The sequence below is a fragment of the Schistocerca americana genome, chromosome 2 (assembly GCF_021461395.2).
Source record: "Schistocerca americana isolate TAMUIC-IGC-003095 chromosome 2, iqSchAmer2.1, whole genome shotgun sequence".
NCBI classification, from domain to species: Eukaryota; Metazoa; Arthropoda; class Insecta; order Orthoptera; family Acrididae; genus Schistocerca; species Schistocerca americana.
This window is the reverse complement of record NC_060120.1, coordinates 310,305,119-310,320,149: the sequence shown is the minus strand read 5'-3', so window position 1 is coordinate 310,320,149 and position 15,031 is coordinate 310,305,119. Positions and strand designations below refer to the sequence as shown.

Sequence of the window (15,031 nt, the reverse complement as noted above, 5' to 3'; positions counted from 1 at the left end):
TGATGCGAATTAAGGCTGGACATATTTCAGTGACAGTCATTTCAAATTTAAATTCTTTTACTTTGCATGTAACTTATCGTAAATGATATAAGAGTGGCACAAAACGATGAATTTTGGATTGTTGTTGTAAGGGGGCTGCAAACGCGGTAACATACAAGTGAAAGCGTGTTTTTCGAGCATATTTTGGCGGTGTCAACTTTGAAGAGCCACAGACGGCAAACCATAATTATGTTAAAAATTTACTTTGTACAGTTTAAAGATAACCCGCAAATATTCGCAACAGACGTACGCTTTCATCTGCAACACAGTTATTACTGGGGAAATCCGCACTCGCGCAGACCTGTTACTATAAGTAGTGTTGTTTTCAAATGAAAGCTGTGTGAGGATTAATAGCGCTCAGATAAAAAAATTAAAATAGGCAGCATCTATAGTTTGCATGTTATGCTCGTTCTCTTCTATTCTCCTCCCTTCATTCCAGTATAAACGCTTGTTCAGAAGTATAAACGAATGGCAGTGAACATTGGCGAATTATCTATGAACACTAGTTTGCAGCAGTGTAAACGAGGTTTTACACTCGTTCACTTCATTGGCTCTAGTACATACCAGGATTTAGAGGGACCGATGATCGAGCAGTTAGATGACGGCTATTATTCATTTATTTCACTGTTGCGATTTCAGCTCTAGAGCCATTTTCAAGTACCAAGGGAAAGGTCTTGTAAGGTAATGCTTCTTAAATTGTTTACCAAATGTTACCACACTATGCTTTGTATTTTGTTATCCATATGTTATATTGGTTTCAGTTTTCACATTGCACACAAAAATGCCTCTACACCCAAAATTACGATAGTGAAGTGAATAAACAGTTTTAAAAAGTCCAAATCGCAACAAAGATTTCATTTAAAAATTATATTATATGATATGATTCTTGTACAGGAAGGGCTGCCACGTTATATCGAATATAACATCGACAAAATTTAAAAAGGATCGAATGCTTATGGCTCTTTATTAATTCTTACTCGTAACTAATTTATTGATTTACCTGAATTTAAAATCCACTCGCGTAACCTTTCTTTATCTTTGACGGGAAATCTGAACATTTTTAGTTCAGGATTTGTTCGTCTACTCCCTACACAGTTGATATACTCGTAGGTCCTCGGTATGACGACTCGATCCACTACCACCGGTATGTCAGAAACAGCTGTACTTCACAGACGCTAAATAGTGGAAAGCTGCACGCGTTCGGCCGATGTTGCCACATATTTCACAGAACGGAGTGTCATCTAGTGGTTGATTCCAGAAGTAAGGGTGTGACGCTGTTGCCGCCTGGTGGCCGTTCCCTGACAAGGGTTGCCTGCTAGACCATGCGATCGGGCAATCTGTTTCTTATGTGATCTGGGACACGGTCCAGCAAGTGCAGCAAGGTGGAGGTTCCCTGCTGTTTTGGGGTGGCATTATATGGAATCGATATATCACTAAATTTACCACCAGAAGGAGGTTCTTACTCATTGGTCTGAAGATGACCACAGTAGTGGTCAAAACCGGTCACTGTAATAAATAAATTGTGATCAAGACTGTTTTTGATAGTAAATATTTGTAACAAACTGATCACTGTTCACTCCCACAATGTATTCAAAAGTAAACATGTTACTACCTAGTTAAGCAGGAAGACTGATAATGAATCAAGATACACTATAGGAATGACACCGAAAACAATTTCAAATAATTTTCACATTCATTTATTGATCTTTTTCTTTTTTCTTTTTTTAATTCATTCACTATTCATACAATTAGTAGACAAATAAGGAGAACGATATTTCAATATACGACTGAGAACGTAATGTTCTACGGACATGGGTAGATACTCGTAAGTAAAAAAAAAACTAAAAATAATAGTTGGCTTTGAGTACAGAGTGCAAAAGTGTGAAGCCAAGACTCTAGGCACTGTGCCACCGCTTCAACTGGACCATACATTTGCTAAATGGCACACAAATTACCTCAAAACCTTAGACCATTGTTTTCTCAAAAAGGTCGAATCTCTACGTATAAGCTGAGACATATATTCGCTTGTGTTGACTCTCCTTCCACTGAGCGAAGTTTTCTGGGACATCGGATGACGATACTTGCCGTGTTTTTGTTGTAAGTTCAGCTGTCAAACCCCTTGACATAGTTGTGAAAAACTAGGTTTATCTCATTATAAAATTCTCTTCTTTTAGTTACCAGCATCTTCAAAGCGAATATATCATCCATTGTTCTTCATCCAAATCTAAATCCACTCTGATCTTCAGTTACAACTGTTTTGGCTCTCTGTGTTAACTCTAGAGTTAAAATTTTTGCATGTACTTTATATCCAGCTGTTAAAACACTTACTTATTCTCCAATAATTATTACAGTGTTTTTGATCTCCTATCTTAAAAATTGAGTACACAACAGCTGTTGACCAGATTTCCGTTATTCTCACTCTCTCCCAACATAATAAATTTAGGAAAGGTAAAAATCATAGTTTAAAGAGAATTTCACCATATTTGAATAACTTGCTCTTAATGTCAGCAATATCAGCTGCCTTTCCATTTTTCATTGTATTTAAGCTTCTTTTAATTCTGCTAATGTTACTCCATCTGTCCCTTCCCACTTTAATAGATTTCTGCTTGTTCCATTAAATTTTGGTCATACCACAACTTTTTAGGCTTTAAAGGCAAGTGCTTGCTGTTCATGAATGTCATTTTCTAGGTTGGTTAGATATCTGTCCCAATTCATCCAGTGTGCTATCTTCCTCATTTTTTATTATATTCTGCTCATAATTCTGATGAGGTTTTCTTTTGTAGATATTTCATGTGTTCCTCCCTTTTCTTTCTTCATTCCATACCTTTAAAGCCATCTTAGCATATCTTTTAAATCTTATTCCCAGTGCTTTAAAAGCTGGTTTCTCAACACTATTACTCATATTCCATTCTCCATTAATGTCTTCAGTGGTGGTTTCATTAGCAGTTCTTTCTTAGACTTATTTTTGTACAATAATTTTATGCTTTTGTCTTGTAATATGTGTACTTCGAATTTGTTTCTTTGTTTCTATTAGTTTTATTATTCCTTCTCCACCTTGTTAAAATACAGGGTTATTACAAATGATTGAAGCGGTTTCACAGCTCTACAATAACTTTATTATTTGAGATATTTTCACAATGCTTTGCACACACATACAAAAACTCAAAAAGTTTTTTTAGGCATTCACAAATGTTCGATATGTGCCCCTTTAGTGATTCGGCAGACATCAAGCCGATAATCAAGTTCCTCCCACACTCGGCGCAGCATGTCCCCATCAATGAGTTCGAAAGCATCGTTGATGCGAGCTCGCAGTTCTGGCACGTTTCTTGGTAGAGGAGGGTTAAACACTGAATCTTTCACATAACCCCACACTGAAAACAAGTTTCGCACTGAACAGATCCTCTTCCATGAGGTGTTGCAACCGCGCCGAAAATTCAAGGCGATTGATTTTGTCACCGGGTGTCAGGGCTTTTAGCAATTGTAAACGGTAAGGCTTCTGCTTTAGCCTTTTCCGTAAGATTTTACAAACAGTTGGCTATGGTACGTTTAGCTCCCTGCTTGCTTTATTCGTCGACTTCCGCGGGCTACGCATGAAACTTGCCCGCACGCGTTCAACCGTTTCTTCGCTCACTGCAGGCCAACCCGTTGATTTGCCCTTACAGAGGCATCCAGAAGCTTTAAGCTGCGCATACCAGCGTTAACTATTATGTGATCACTTAATGACCTTTGACTTTGGGCTGACCGTGTATAGTTGTTAATATCCTCTTAAAAAGCTTTGGTTATTTCCAGATTGTTAAAAAATGCAAATTGTCTAAATTCTTGTCCACTTTTGTTTAAAATACTTTCCCTTTTGGTGCATGGACATTTTTACGGCCTCCTCATCTTCAAAGAGAATTCCCATGAAGAGGTTCATTTAGCATCACAAACACATGAGAGTCTGATGGTGCCAGGTCAGGGTTGTATAGTGGAGGAGGCAAAACGTCCCATCCAGTTTTCATTATCTCTTCAGTAGTGTGACAACTGGTGTGTGGTAAGAACATTTATCACAGTTCAAGTTTGGTGAATCCGCTGAAGGCATGCTTTAAGCTGAAGATTTTAACGTACTGGACAGAATTTATTATGCATCCCTGCTCCAAAAAATCAACCGTTATCACATTCTCTGCTTCCCTAAATACTATAGCCATAACTTTCTCTCTCAATCACCCAGTTCTGAACTTTTTCTTCTATTGTGAGTTTCCTTGACACAATTCCATTGACTAACTCTTTGATTCTGGTTCAAAAAAATGAACCCATGTTTCATGTCTGGCCACAATTTTTCCCAGAAACTTCCCTCCCTCCAAATGGAATGGCTGCAAGAGATGGGAGGTAATTGTTTTTCTTGCCTCTTTATTCAGGTCACTTAACATTCTTGGTACCTAAGATGCATAACCCTTTGAATATCCAATTTGTTGAATAATTATCATCACACTGCCTTTACTGAAGTCACCTGCAGTCACCCATCAATCACCACCAATGATGTCAGCAGCTTGTTGAATGTTGTGTGCAGTCACTGCAGTCATGAGCCTGCCACTCCACATTTCATCAGCCAATAGTGTTTGCCCTTCAGCTTCATTACAGCACTGAAATCATTGTCTAGAAATGCTGATATCCACTGTTGCATCACCATGCACATTTTTCAGTCTTTTATGAACCCAAATGGGCATTTCACCTTCTGCATTCAAGAATACTATCACAGAACACCATATAATACAAACATTAGTGTCAGCGATTCTGCAAATGACTGAAACACTGAAACACACAGAAAGCTACTATAGCAATGCACTGGAGAAGAAGCTTTCTGGGATAGAGCAAAATTCAAAGTTTTCGCTTAACAAACCTTACTTAAGGAGTAAAAAAGGAATGGTTTTTGACTGACCCTTCTACATTGGAAGAGTTGGTTCCCTACTCTTGCATTAAAATCTCCAAGCAATACCATTGTGTCATTCCTGTTTTTCTTGTCTATTTAATTTTGCAAAATAGAATAAAATAAAAGTACAATGATCCCAAAAGGAAAGTCATGGAAGGTTTGAACTTTTTATCACATGTCATCAGAAGACTTTGAATGTGTGTTCAGTTTGATTCAGCCATCAATACAAAAACAGGACACAAATTTTAGAAATGCAGTACATTCTAAAGAGAGAATGGCAATAACACTGTTTTTTTTTCTTTTTTCAGTTACAAATTTGATGTATTTCTTCAAAGTATTCAAGCAAAGTGCCTGAAGATTGTTCCTGAAGTGTGCTTAAGCTCCTAAGGATAGACTGAAACAATATTTTTTTTTCAGATTTATTTAGGGCTGCCATTTTGTAGAGTCATAAGGCTGTGCAGGGGGGGGGGGGGGGGGGGAGGAGATAGAAAGGAGGAATGTAGAGAAGGGGAAAAGACTGTAGGTGTGTCAGTAAAATACAAGGTATGCATAGTACTGGAGTGGGAGTGGGCAGGGGGAGTAGGTAGGTGGAGGACTTGTCCCTGTCCTCTACCCACCTATCCACTTCCCAGATGTTGGTTCCTTCACACAGATCCATCGAATATAAGATGGTATAAGCTAACAACTTTTTACAGTGGTGCAAGTAGCAAAGGTAACTTGAAAATGTTCAAGGGTGGGAAAACTAGATACTAGCTAAATCAGGAAATAAAGTGACAATTTCAATATAAAAACAGCCGAAGTAGGAAAATGAGGAAAATGACTTCCCTCAAGAATTTAAAGAGGCTCCAGACACACATATACAAATCGGTATTTTTTGCTATTTTCATTACCTGTTGATAGGTGACTTTTATTTCTCATCTCCTTTCTTGTTCTAAGAGATTCAGCTTCTCCCTCCCTTTTGCAGGTGTTCTTGTCAGACAATGGGCTACAGTCACTGCCAGCAGACCTGTTTGTGAATAATCATCAGTTGCGGCGGTTACATCTGTCAGGGAATCCACTTCTGCTGTCTGGTGAAAAGGCCATGCTCCCAACAGCACCCTCAGTAGTGCTTTTGGAACTGGACCGTATGGATCTCACAGGCCTGCAGGCCTCCTGGTTTAACAATATGCCACACATTACCAACCTCAGCCTTGCTGACAATAAGCTGTCCACTGTTTCGGTAAGTCTATAGATTTTTTTATCTTGGTGTGTTACAACCACCAGTAACAGATAAACAGCCATCAGTGATAAAGTATATAAGTTTATTCAACCAATGCTATGATCCATCATATATGTTCCCCATTGTTATTGGTACATACGAGGGTTGGAACTTAAATAGTAGCACCTATTTATCCACAACCGATACAAAAGAGTTACATGTGTGCACCTGTTACTGTCCTTCAGAGTAGTCATCAGCTTTGTGTAGAACCCATTGCCAGCGATGTGGAAGGCGTAGTATACCATTAGCAGAGCCTGTTCTGTTGATGGTGCGAATGGAGCAGTCTAAAGTTATGGTGATTCTCATGTATGACTGTGACGATGTTATCCTAATGCATTATGTTCCTCCACGGCAGACCGTCAGTGCACAATATTGCTGTTCATTTTTGAAGCATCACCTGTGACCAGCTTTGCAAAAAAAGCGGCTACGCTTTGTGCGCAACCCACTCATCATTTAGCATGACAATGTGCAGGTGCATACAGCGCAAGCTGTGGCTGCTCTGTTCAGTTGATGGGACTGGGAAGTACTGAACCACCCACCATACTCCCCGAACTTAAGTTCTTGTGACTTTGATTTCATTCCGAAGATGAAGGAACTACTTCGTGGCATTCGCTTCAGAACTATTCCAGAGATTCGACAGGCAGTAGACCACTCCATACACACCATCAACAGAACAGGCTCTGCTAACAGTATATTACACCTTCCACATCACTGACAACGGTTCTACACAATGCTGGTGACTACTTTGAAGGACAGTAACAAGAGCAAACATGTAACTCTTTTGTATCGATTGTGAATAAATAGTTGCCGCTATTTAAGTTCCAACCCTTGTACATTATAATTAAGTCTGTGATAATAGAAATAGGGCTCTTGTATAAAACAGCACTTTTCTTTTAACTAGAACTTTCTTTGTTGATATGTAAGTGAGGAAAAAATGCTTCATAGTATCTGATACGTGCACCATAGAAGACGTGACCATTATTTGCAACAGAACGCAGTACACTTATCAGCCATAAGAAAAAAATTAGGAAGATTAAATCTCGTAGAAAGAAATGTGGCAGGCATTTTCCGCCCCATTTGTAAGGGAAAGGGGTTTCATTTACCTATGTATAGCAGTGTCAAAAAGTACCTTCTATGATGCACTGTACACTCACATGTGGTGTAAGAAAAGAGGTGTAGATGTAAGTACAGACCATCATTTTGTTCATATGAAGTATAACATAGGTATATAATTTCATTGATTGTCTAAATAAACCACATTCATTCAGTATCAGATCTTCCACAAGATAAGTTCATTTAAGTTTCATTTACTAACCAAATTTAAAAATGAAACACAATATTAGGGTAAGAAGAAAATTTCTGAATCTCGCTTAGAAGTATCACTGACAAGTATGAAATTTTCTTTTCATTATGTTGGTACATTTTATATAATAAAGTAAGTCAAGTTTCAAATTGGTCTACAGAAATTTTTGTTTATATGGTTTTTGAAAGTAATATTGTTGTTTCACATAGGGAAATGAATGAACAGCAATTGCAGGTCATTACACATTTATTGATTTTGACATTTAGTGCCCTGTAAATGCATCCCAGTTGGTGTAGATTCATAAGGAATATGTTCCTTCATTTCAAGAGCTAAGAATTGGACAGCTGGATTCAAACATGGTCATTTTTCTCTTAAAGATAATCCATATAGAGAACTTTGCAAACCTGCAATCAAAGATGAAAACCTCAAGAAAATTCACGCTATAGTACTGCATGATCTATAGTTAAAGAGTATGAAGAAACTAAAACTTTAAAAATATCAGAAGAAAGAGTACTTTTTATCTAAAAACATTCTTCACAGTTAGCCAGACAGTTTCTTGTTTATCCTGTACAGCTTTACCATTGTGTACAGAAAGAAAAGAAAAATTACTTGTTCAGTCATCATAATAATTATTCACTGAATAAGAACTGAAAGCAATAAATCCAATTGAAATGGACTTTTGGTCATGCTCAGGTGCTTGAAAAAAATTGGTTGGTTAGTCATTTCCAGATTTGAAGAACTAGTCCGTTATCATTATATACCAAATAAAACAAGTAATTTTTAGTGCTGCAGGCAAGTTTCACAAAATATGCCAGTCCTGACTGTAATACACAATAATGATTTTTAACAATATATTATGGGGTATGTGAGTAGTATTATTCATTACACATAAATGTTCAAAATATGCACATACTTAATATTCCGTCTACTCTTCCACTAATGTGAGCTAAACAAATGAACATATAATATTCTACAGAAATATGTAACCAGTTCTTTGCCAGTTTTTATATATTAAAATACTTCTCCCATTCCAATTATGAAATAGAATTGTTTTCAGACATTTAGACTTAATGCTGGTGCTAATAAAGAGAACTTTAATGCATGGTGCCAGATGCTACAAACTGATTATCTGCAGTCTTAGTTATGTGAGCCATATCTTTCTTATTTTAAGTGTTTCAGAGCTATGTAATTTAGAAACAAAATGTGTAGGTATGAGCATCAGCTACACTCAATAGATACAGCTAAGACCTAGCTCTCATACTCTATCTGGTAAAGGAACAGTGTTTGGAGAAATAAAGCCCTCTCCCATTAGGCGGTTGAACAATCCCTTTGAGGTTTTTTTTTTTTTTTTTTTTTTTTTTTTTTTTTTTTTTTTTTTTTGGGGGGGGGGGGGGACACTCTGCCCACAATGTCATATGACTCTTTCATTATGAACTACTGTACAATCATAAATTGCTATTGGTAATTAATTTCTTAATGGAAGATCACAGTTTTCATGAAATCATAGGCAGCAATAGCTCAGTGTTATAAAGGGGAGCAATGTTTTAATAAAACAATTTAAAAATTTACATAAAATAGGTGCAATTTGCCTGAACAAATCAGCCAAACACTCAAAATTGTTACCAGAGATGGACTTTTGGTCAATATTTCATCATACACACCAGAAATATCGTGGTGGTTGGTTCTGGTTGTTGGCAGCCCTCGAAACAGACAATTGAAATACTCTATTAAAAAAAAATAACTTGCTACGGTTTGTACATATACAAAATTCTGCTCCTTGCTTGGGTTCATAAAGATAAATTCAACAAAGATGAAGGTGTACACTACCACTACACCAGAAGTTAAGAACTATCCAGCATAACACAACTCAAAATTAGAGGTGGTTACATTCAAATAAAGATGAACCACTCAACACCAATGCCAGATCAAAAGTTAAGTTTCAACATCTGATCAAAGAGCTATTACAGCAAATCCCTTTATATGCAGTCAGAGAATATCTTTCATGTGAAAGTAACTGAAGTAAACAAGCAGAGTATTTTAAAAAATGTACACAGGAAGAGAGGAAAAGGAAAAGTGAAGTGAAGTAAATTCTTAACAGCATTACCGCACCAAAATTAGCTTTCGTACAGTATTATTGTTTTTAAATTTTTTATTAATGTAATCATAACAGGAGCTAGAATATGCATGCCCTATGTGACTGTTTTATATTGTATATATAAAATGATGTAGCTGTGATATAGATTTATTGCAATTAAATTTTCTTTCACTGATGCACATAGAATATGTATACATCATAAAATCTGTTTGGCTTACTGTATCTAAAATTATGTAACTATTATGGAAATTTACATAAGTTCTGTGGTTAAAATTTATTAGTTATTTAAGCAGTTTGTAACATTAACAGTAATTTATTTTAATATAAAACTGACAAAGCAAATATGTACTTTGACATGCTACATAGATGCACATCACAAGCTTAATAAATAGAAACAAAATAAATAAAACTTTAAACTAAATATCCAGTTGATGAAATCATGAATAGTAAGGAATGCCCCCCCCCCCATAAAAAAGTCTGCAAATCTATCTCAGAACACTCCCCGACATAAAAAAATGAATCCTTGGCTTTTCGGACCATCAGGTTATCAATTTTTCAAACAGCTTCTTATAAACAAACTATAATTGTAGATCTCTCCTTTTGTTTGTTGCATTTTTTCAAAAGAACATACCAGTCCACACTGAGTCTGTATTTTCTTATTTTGCAGGTATCTAGTGTTAAGGGACTGACACACCTGCAACAAATAAGGCTTACAGGCAACAAGCTGCAGTGTAATGCTGCATTGCTACCTTTCTATGAATGGACAAAAGAGAATGCAGTGCATATTGTTGCAAAGTGCGCTGAACCACGAGGGAACTGGCAGCTCATGGAGCACCTGCACTTTGAAGAGGAAGAGAAGCACGAACATGAAAAGCAGAGTGTGAGCACAACTCCAACTTCAGTCACTTCAAGGACCACGATAGCAGTACCAGGTGTGACACAGTCAACAGTACGCCAGGTGTCGGAAGTGGTGCCATCACCTGCAAGCATGGCTGAATTCTCACAGCAGGTAACCTGCATGCTTTGCCACATTTAAGGTATCTAAAGTTTGCAACCTAGATATTAGACTATCAATGCTACACTATATGAACATTTTGTGAAGTATTTTCAAAACTACCCACAGTACACAGTGGACAGAAATTCCATTCCCTAAATTCTCATGCAGCAGAAAGAAATTCCTTTTTAGGATTGCGTATTTCACCCAGTAAAAACAGAACTGTTATACAATGAATTCCCCCCCCCCCCCCCCCCCCTCTTCCACATGTGAAGATAGGGAGTATTTTCTGCAGCTGTAATCAGTAATACAAACAGTAATGAGTCCAGATCCCTTGTACTGAAGGATTATGGTCACCATCATTTGAAGCAGATGGACTTATTATGTCATTCCATTGAGTTTGGCTAACATAGTACCAGTAACACTGTAGAGATCAATGGGTATACTCTGGATGAGGCTCCATGTGTGAAGTTCCTAGTGATCAAGATGGGTAAATGTATCCTTAGCTATGATTCAGAACGGAGTTTTGTATTCTGGTACAAAAATCTATAGTAATATACTGGTGGACATCAAGCAGGAAATTGAAAACTCCCAAGTATTCAAAAACAAAGTAGAAAAATACTTCATTAGTCACTTCTTTCACGGACTCCTGCATGAAAATTCCACATAACCCAAACATTTTTGTTAGAGAGATCCTGTCTTTGTCTGTATATAGACAGCTGATAGTCACATGTGTGAAGTTACCTAAATGCTTTATTTAAGTGTCAGGTGGAAATAGCAGCTGAGCAGTATGGGAGGAGGAGCAGGGCTTTTCCTTTTCTAACCAGCTGTTTTTCTCCATACTGTACATGGTGACAGGAGTGGCCAGGATGTGGGTAACCAGTTCAGAGTGGTCAAGTAAATAAGAAACTGTCTAATTTCCATAACAGAACCACAAATGGTTTACTCATAAAAAAGGGGTATACATTTGAAGTGCCTAGGGAAGCAACCACTGCCTGGAGAGGTGGCCACTATGACCAAAATGTATAGGATGGCTTACAAGAGTGCGGAAGGAACGCATTAGCTGGTCAGGTGCTGGTGAGCAAGAGAGAGTAACATCTTCACTGAGTCCCGTGCTTGCCACATATGACATACCATGTGACCCTCTCATGCGACCCCATTGGCCAAGGAGGATGAATGAAGACCACAGAAGATGTCACTTGTTTACTGATCCTTATTGTGAGAACCTTAACACGTCAGCAACATGCGCTGAAGCCATAAGCACTCACTCATGTAATCTTTCAGAAAAGCATGTAGAGGTCTTAATTAAAAATTAAAAAAAAAAAAATCTAAGCCTCTACCTCTCCAAGTGGGTGGTCGCTGCACAACATAAAGTAACCTAGAGATAGTTACATAATTATTAATTTGAGTGTATTAATACTAGTCATAAATTCTTGTTGGTACATTTAACTAAGTTGCCAGCAGTGGTTGCTGTTAATTTATAGCTTGGCTCATTTTGCATCCTTTAAGGCTCTCCATCACAATGGATTTATGGAACGCAATGTGTTAATGAATGAGTAATAGGGATCAAACTTCATTTGTTTTATCATGTCCCATATTTTATAAAGTTCAAGATTAATTATGCTGTATTCTTCAAATTTAAGACACATATTCTGCTCATTTGACACACTAGAAAGTTTTACAATACAGATGGTCATTTGTTTCAGGATAAGACATAACTCAAAAAGTGGCATAAATATGTTTAAGAAAGAGTTAAATGTTTCATCCTTACTGTCTGGTTTGCAGACATTGTTCCAGTATTCTTCCAGTATGTTCCATCTAAACTTGTGATTGAGTCATTAGTTATGATTCTGTTATACAGTATTTGTCTTCAGGAAAGTATTCCTACCTAATTTAATAAAATAATGACAAATATTTAGCCAAAGTTTAGGGTGTAAGGACAAGCATGTTAGGTACTATACAATGGATAATGTGTACAAGATGGTAAGAAAACAGATTTATTCGCATGACTAAATTACAAAAGGTGTATTGAATAATCTCAAAATTTAATAGGAAAAATTACTTACTGATATGATAACACCAAATAAAAGAGAAGCATGGTAAGAGAGGCATCGTTAGTGCTCATTCACCCAAAAAAATAAATGCTACACATGTTTCATATGAGTATGGGATACAGAACAAAGTCACTACCTCCTCGCCGAGTATTCACCAGCATGATCATGATTTTTGCTGACACAAGGTGCATAAATGAACATCTCTTATTGCAGAAATGGCCACAACAAGATCCACAAAAATAGAACACAGTTATCATGCAAGTGTACAGGTCATGATGGGTGGGAGCATGATACTTGATTTGTACCTACATGGGCACAAATGCTTGCCATTTGGAGGGAGTGCCTTGCAGAATGAAGCATTGTTTCACATACTGAGATGTGTTGCAGGAGTAGAGGCAGTCTGGCTCCAACAAATCTAGTACTTTGTGATGAGTGATACACATGCATCGTCATGTGCCGTGTCTGTTGCTGAAGGTGCTTGGGGTTGAAACCCAATGTAGTCACGACAAAGGGATCATCTGAACTGAAGATGAGGTTAGGCTGGTGGAAGACTAGGTAGGTCTGGAGCTATTGTCCAAGTCCTGGTAGTCAGTGACCATAGTAAATGGGTGTCTATTGCTTGGTAGAATCGAGAGCTATTGGCAGAAGTAGGTGCACGAAGTAAGACACTTGCTGCTTTAGAAGATGGCTGTAGCATGCTAGGCAAATATGGAATGGGCCTGGACTGCTAAGACTGATGTACAGTGAAGGGCCCCCAAAATCTTACATTATCCATATGCAATTGATATCAGAAATTGCCCAGAGGGTACCTTATATCTACTATTGCTGCATAAATGTACCTCCAAACCAAAGCATAGGAGATACAAAGTCACTGATCTCTGACAGATATTTCTGTTCAACCTTTCACACACATCAAATTCTGTCAACTTATAATGAGCAACATCAGTTGATTCAACAACTGATGCCTTATTTGTTCACAGGCGGTGCAGGCAGCGTCAGTAGGAGGCAGCAGCAACAATGACAACAACAAGAGCAGTGGCAGCGGAAATGGTAGCCTTTGGGTTGTGCTACTGGTTGGTGTACTGGTGGGAGGCATTGCGGGAGCAGTGCTGACTGCTCTGTTTGCCCGCCGCATACAGTGCCCATCACGAGCTCCTGGCTTCCTGCACATCCGTCTCCGTGATACTGCATCTGCGGCAGAAGAGTATGGTGATGATGAGCGCCTTGGTTCCTGAGGCTATTACATAATACTACCAAAATGATAAATTTTCAGCATCATCCAAAGAGTTGTGATAAATTATGCAGACACTTGTGTGACAAGTGACATAGAGTCTGACTTGTGAATTTCATTTTAATTCATGTCACTAAATTTATTCATTCAGCCTTCATGAATGAAATATGGACACTAAAGTAATTCTGTATGTACATAGCTATGTGTGTGTGTGTGTGTGTGTGTGTGTGTGTGTGTGTGTGTGTGTGTGTGTGAGAGAGAGAGAAAGAGAGAGAGAGAGAGAGAGAGAGAGAGAGAGAGAGAGAGAGAGAGAGAGAGAGAGTGCACATACATGTGCACACCTTCACAAATGTGTATTCATGGATGAGCAGGTCCTAAGTGTGAGTACAATAATACATAAGGTATGGAAGGGTAATATCCATGAAATGTTTTGGAAACAGAAATGATGAATGTTATTGATTCTTGAGTACAGACCTCCTAGTGTCTATGATAGGTGGCAAACAGTCAATATTAACATAGATGTATATAAAATTCTATACTTATTTTATTATTAAATGACTTATTATTTTCATAATTTGTTAATAAAAAACATATTAATAACTAAAAAACCTGCACCTGAAAGGACCATCAATGTTACCCTAACCTATTTCCAGACCACACATTTGTGAACTTTGGCATATTGTGGAGTAGTACCGAGCAGTTAGCAGAGATTATTAACATTATTGTTTCAATGCTGGCATCTTGAGAGTATAAATGAATATCTTAATATGATATGTGTAAGGTACAGATTGTCATCCTAGGTAACCATTCACAAACTTGGTAAAATTTTAATTTACATAAATGAATCAAAGACAAACAATTAAGAGTTTGCTGGATGAAATGTAAATTCATGTGCAGCACAAGTGCATTGAATTTGTGACATTCGCATGCTTTATTTCTTCATTGATAGTATGTGGTGTCAATGTACTGCGTTGTTATACTGGCTAAAAAAGGGGAGTGGAAGTTCAACACTGACTACTGTAGATGATGTAGCCGACAATTGCACAGTTGCGTTTCACAGTTCTTTACTTTTGCTTTTCACAACCCCCATATTACACAGTTATATGGCCAGTTCACTACTGATAAATGTTGATAAGCCTCATTAATAGGTT

The 15,031-nt window shown here is 37.5% G+C and overlaps 1 protein-coding gene across 1 annotated transcript in view; it reads left to right on the top strand.

The window, feature by feature from the left end:
• Positions 1 to 14,488, top strand: part of LOC124595216 (leucine-rich repeat-containing G-protein coupled receptor 5-like) — a 377,880-nt gene extending 363,392 nt beyond the window's left edge. The window contains exons 7-9 of the mRNA XM_047133860.1: positions 5,910 to 6,164; positions 10,269 to 10,610; positions 13,630 to 14,488. Of these exons, the coding sequence (XP_046989816.1) occupies positions 5,910 to 6,164; positions 10,269 to 10,610; positions 13,630 to 13,884 (852 nt within the window). The 3' untranslated portion in view covers positions 13,885 to 14,488. The remainder of the gene's footprint in view (positions 1 to 5,909; positions 6,165 to 10,268; positions 10,611 to 13,629) is intronic.
• Positions 14,489 to 15,031: the final 543 nt, after the last annotated feature.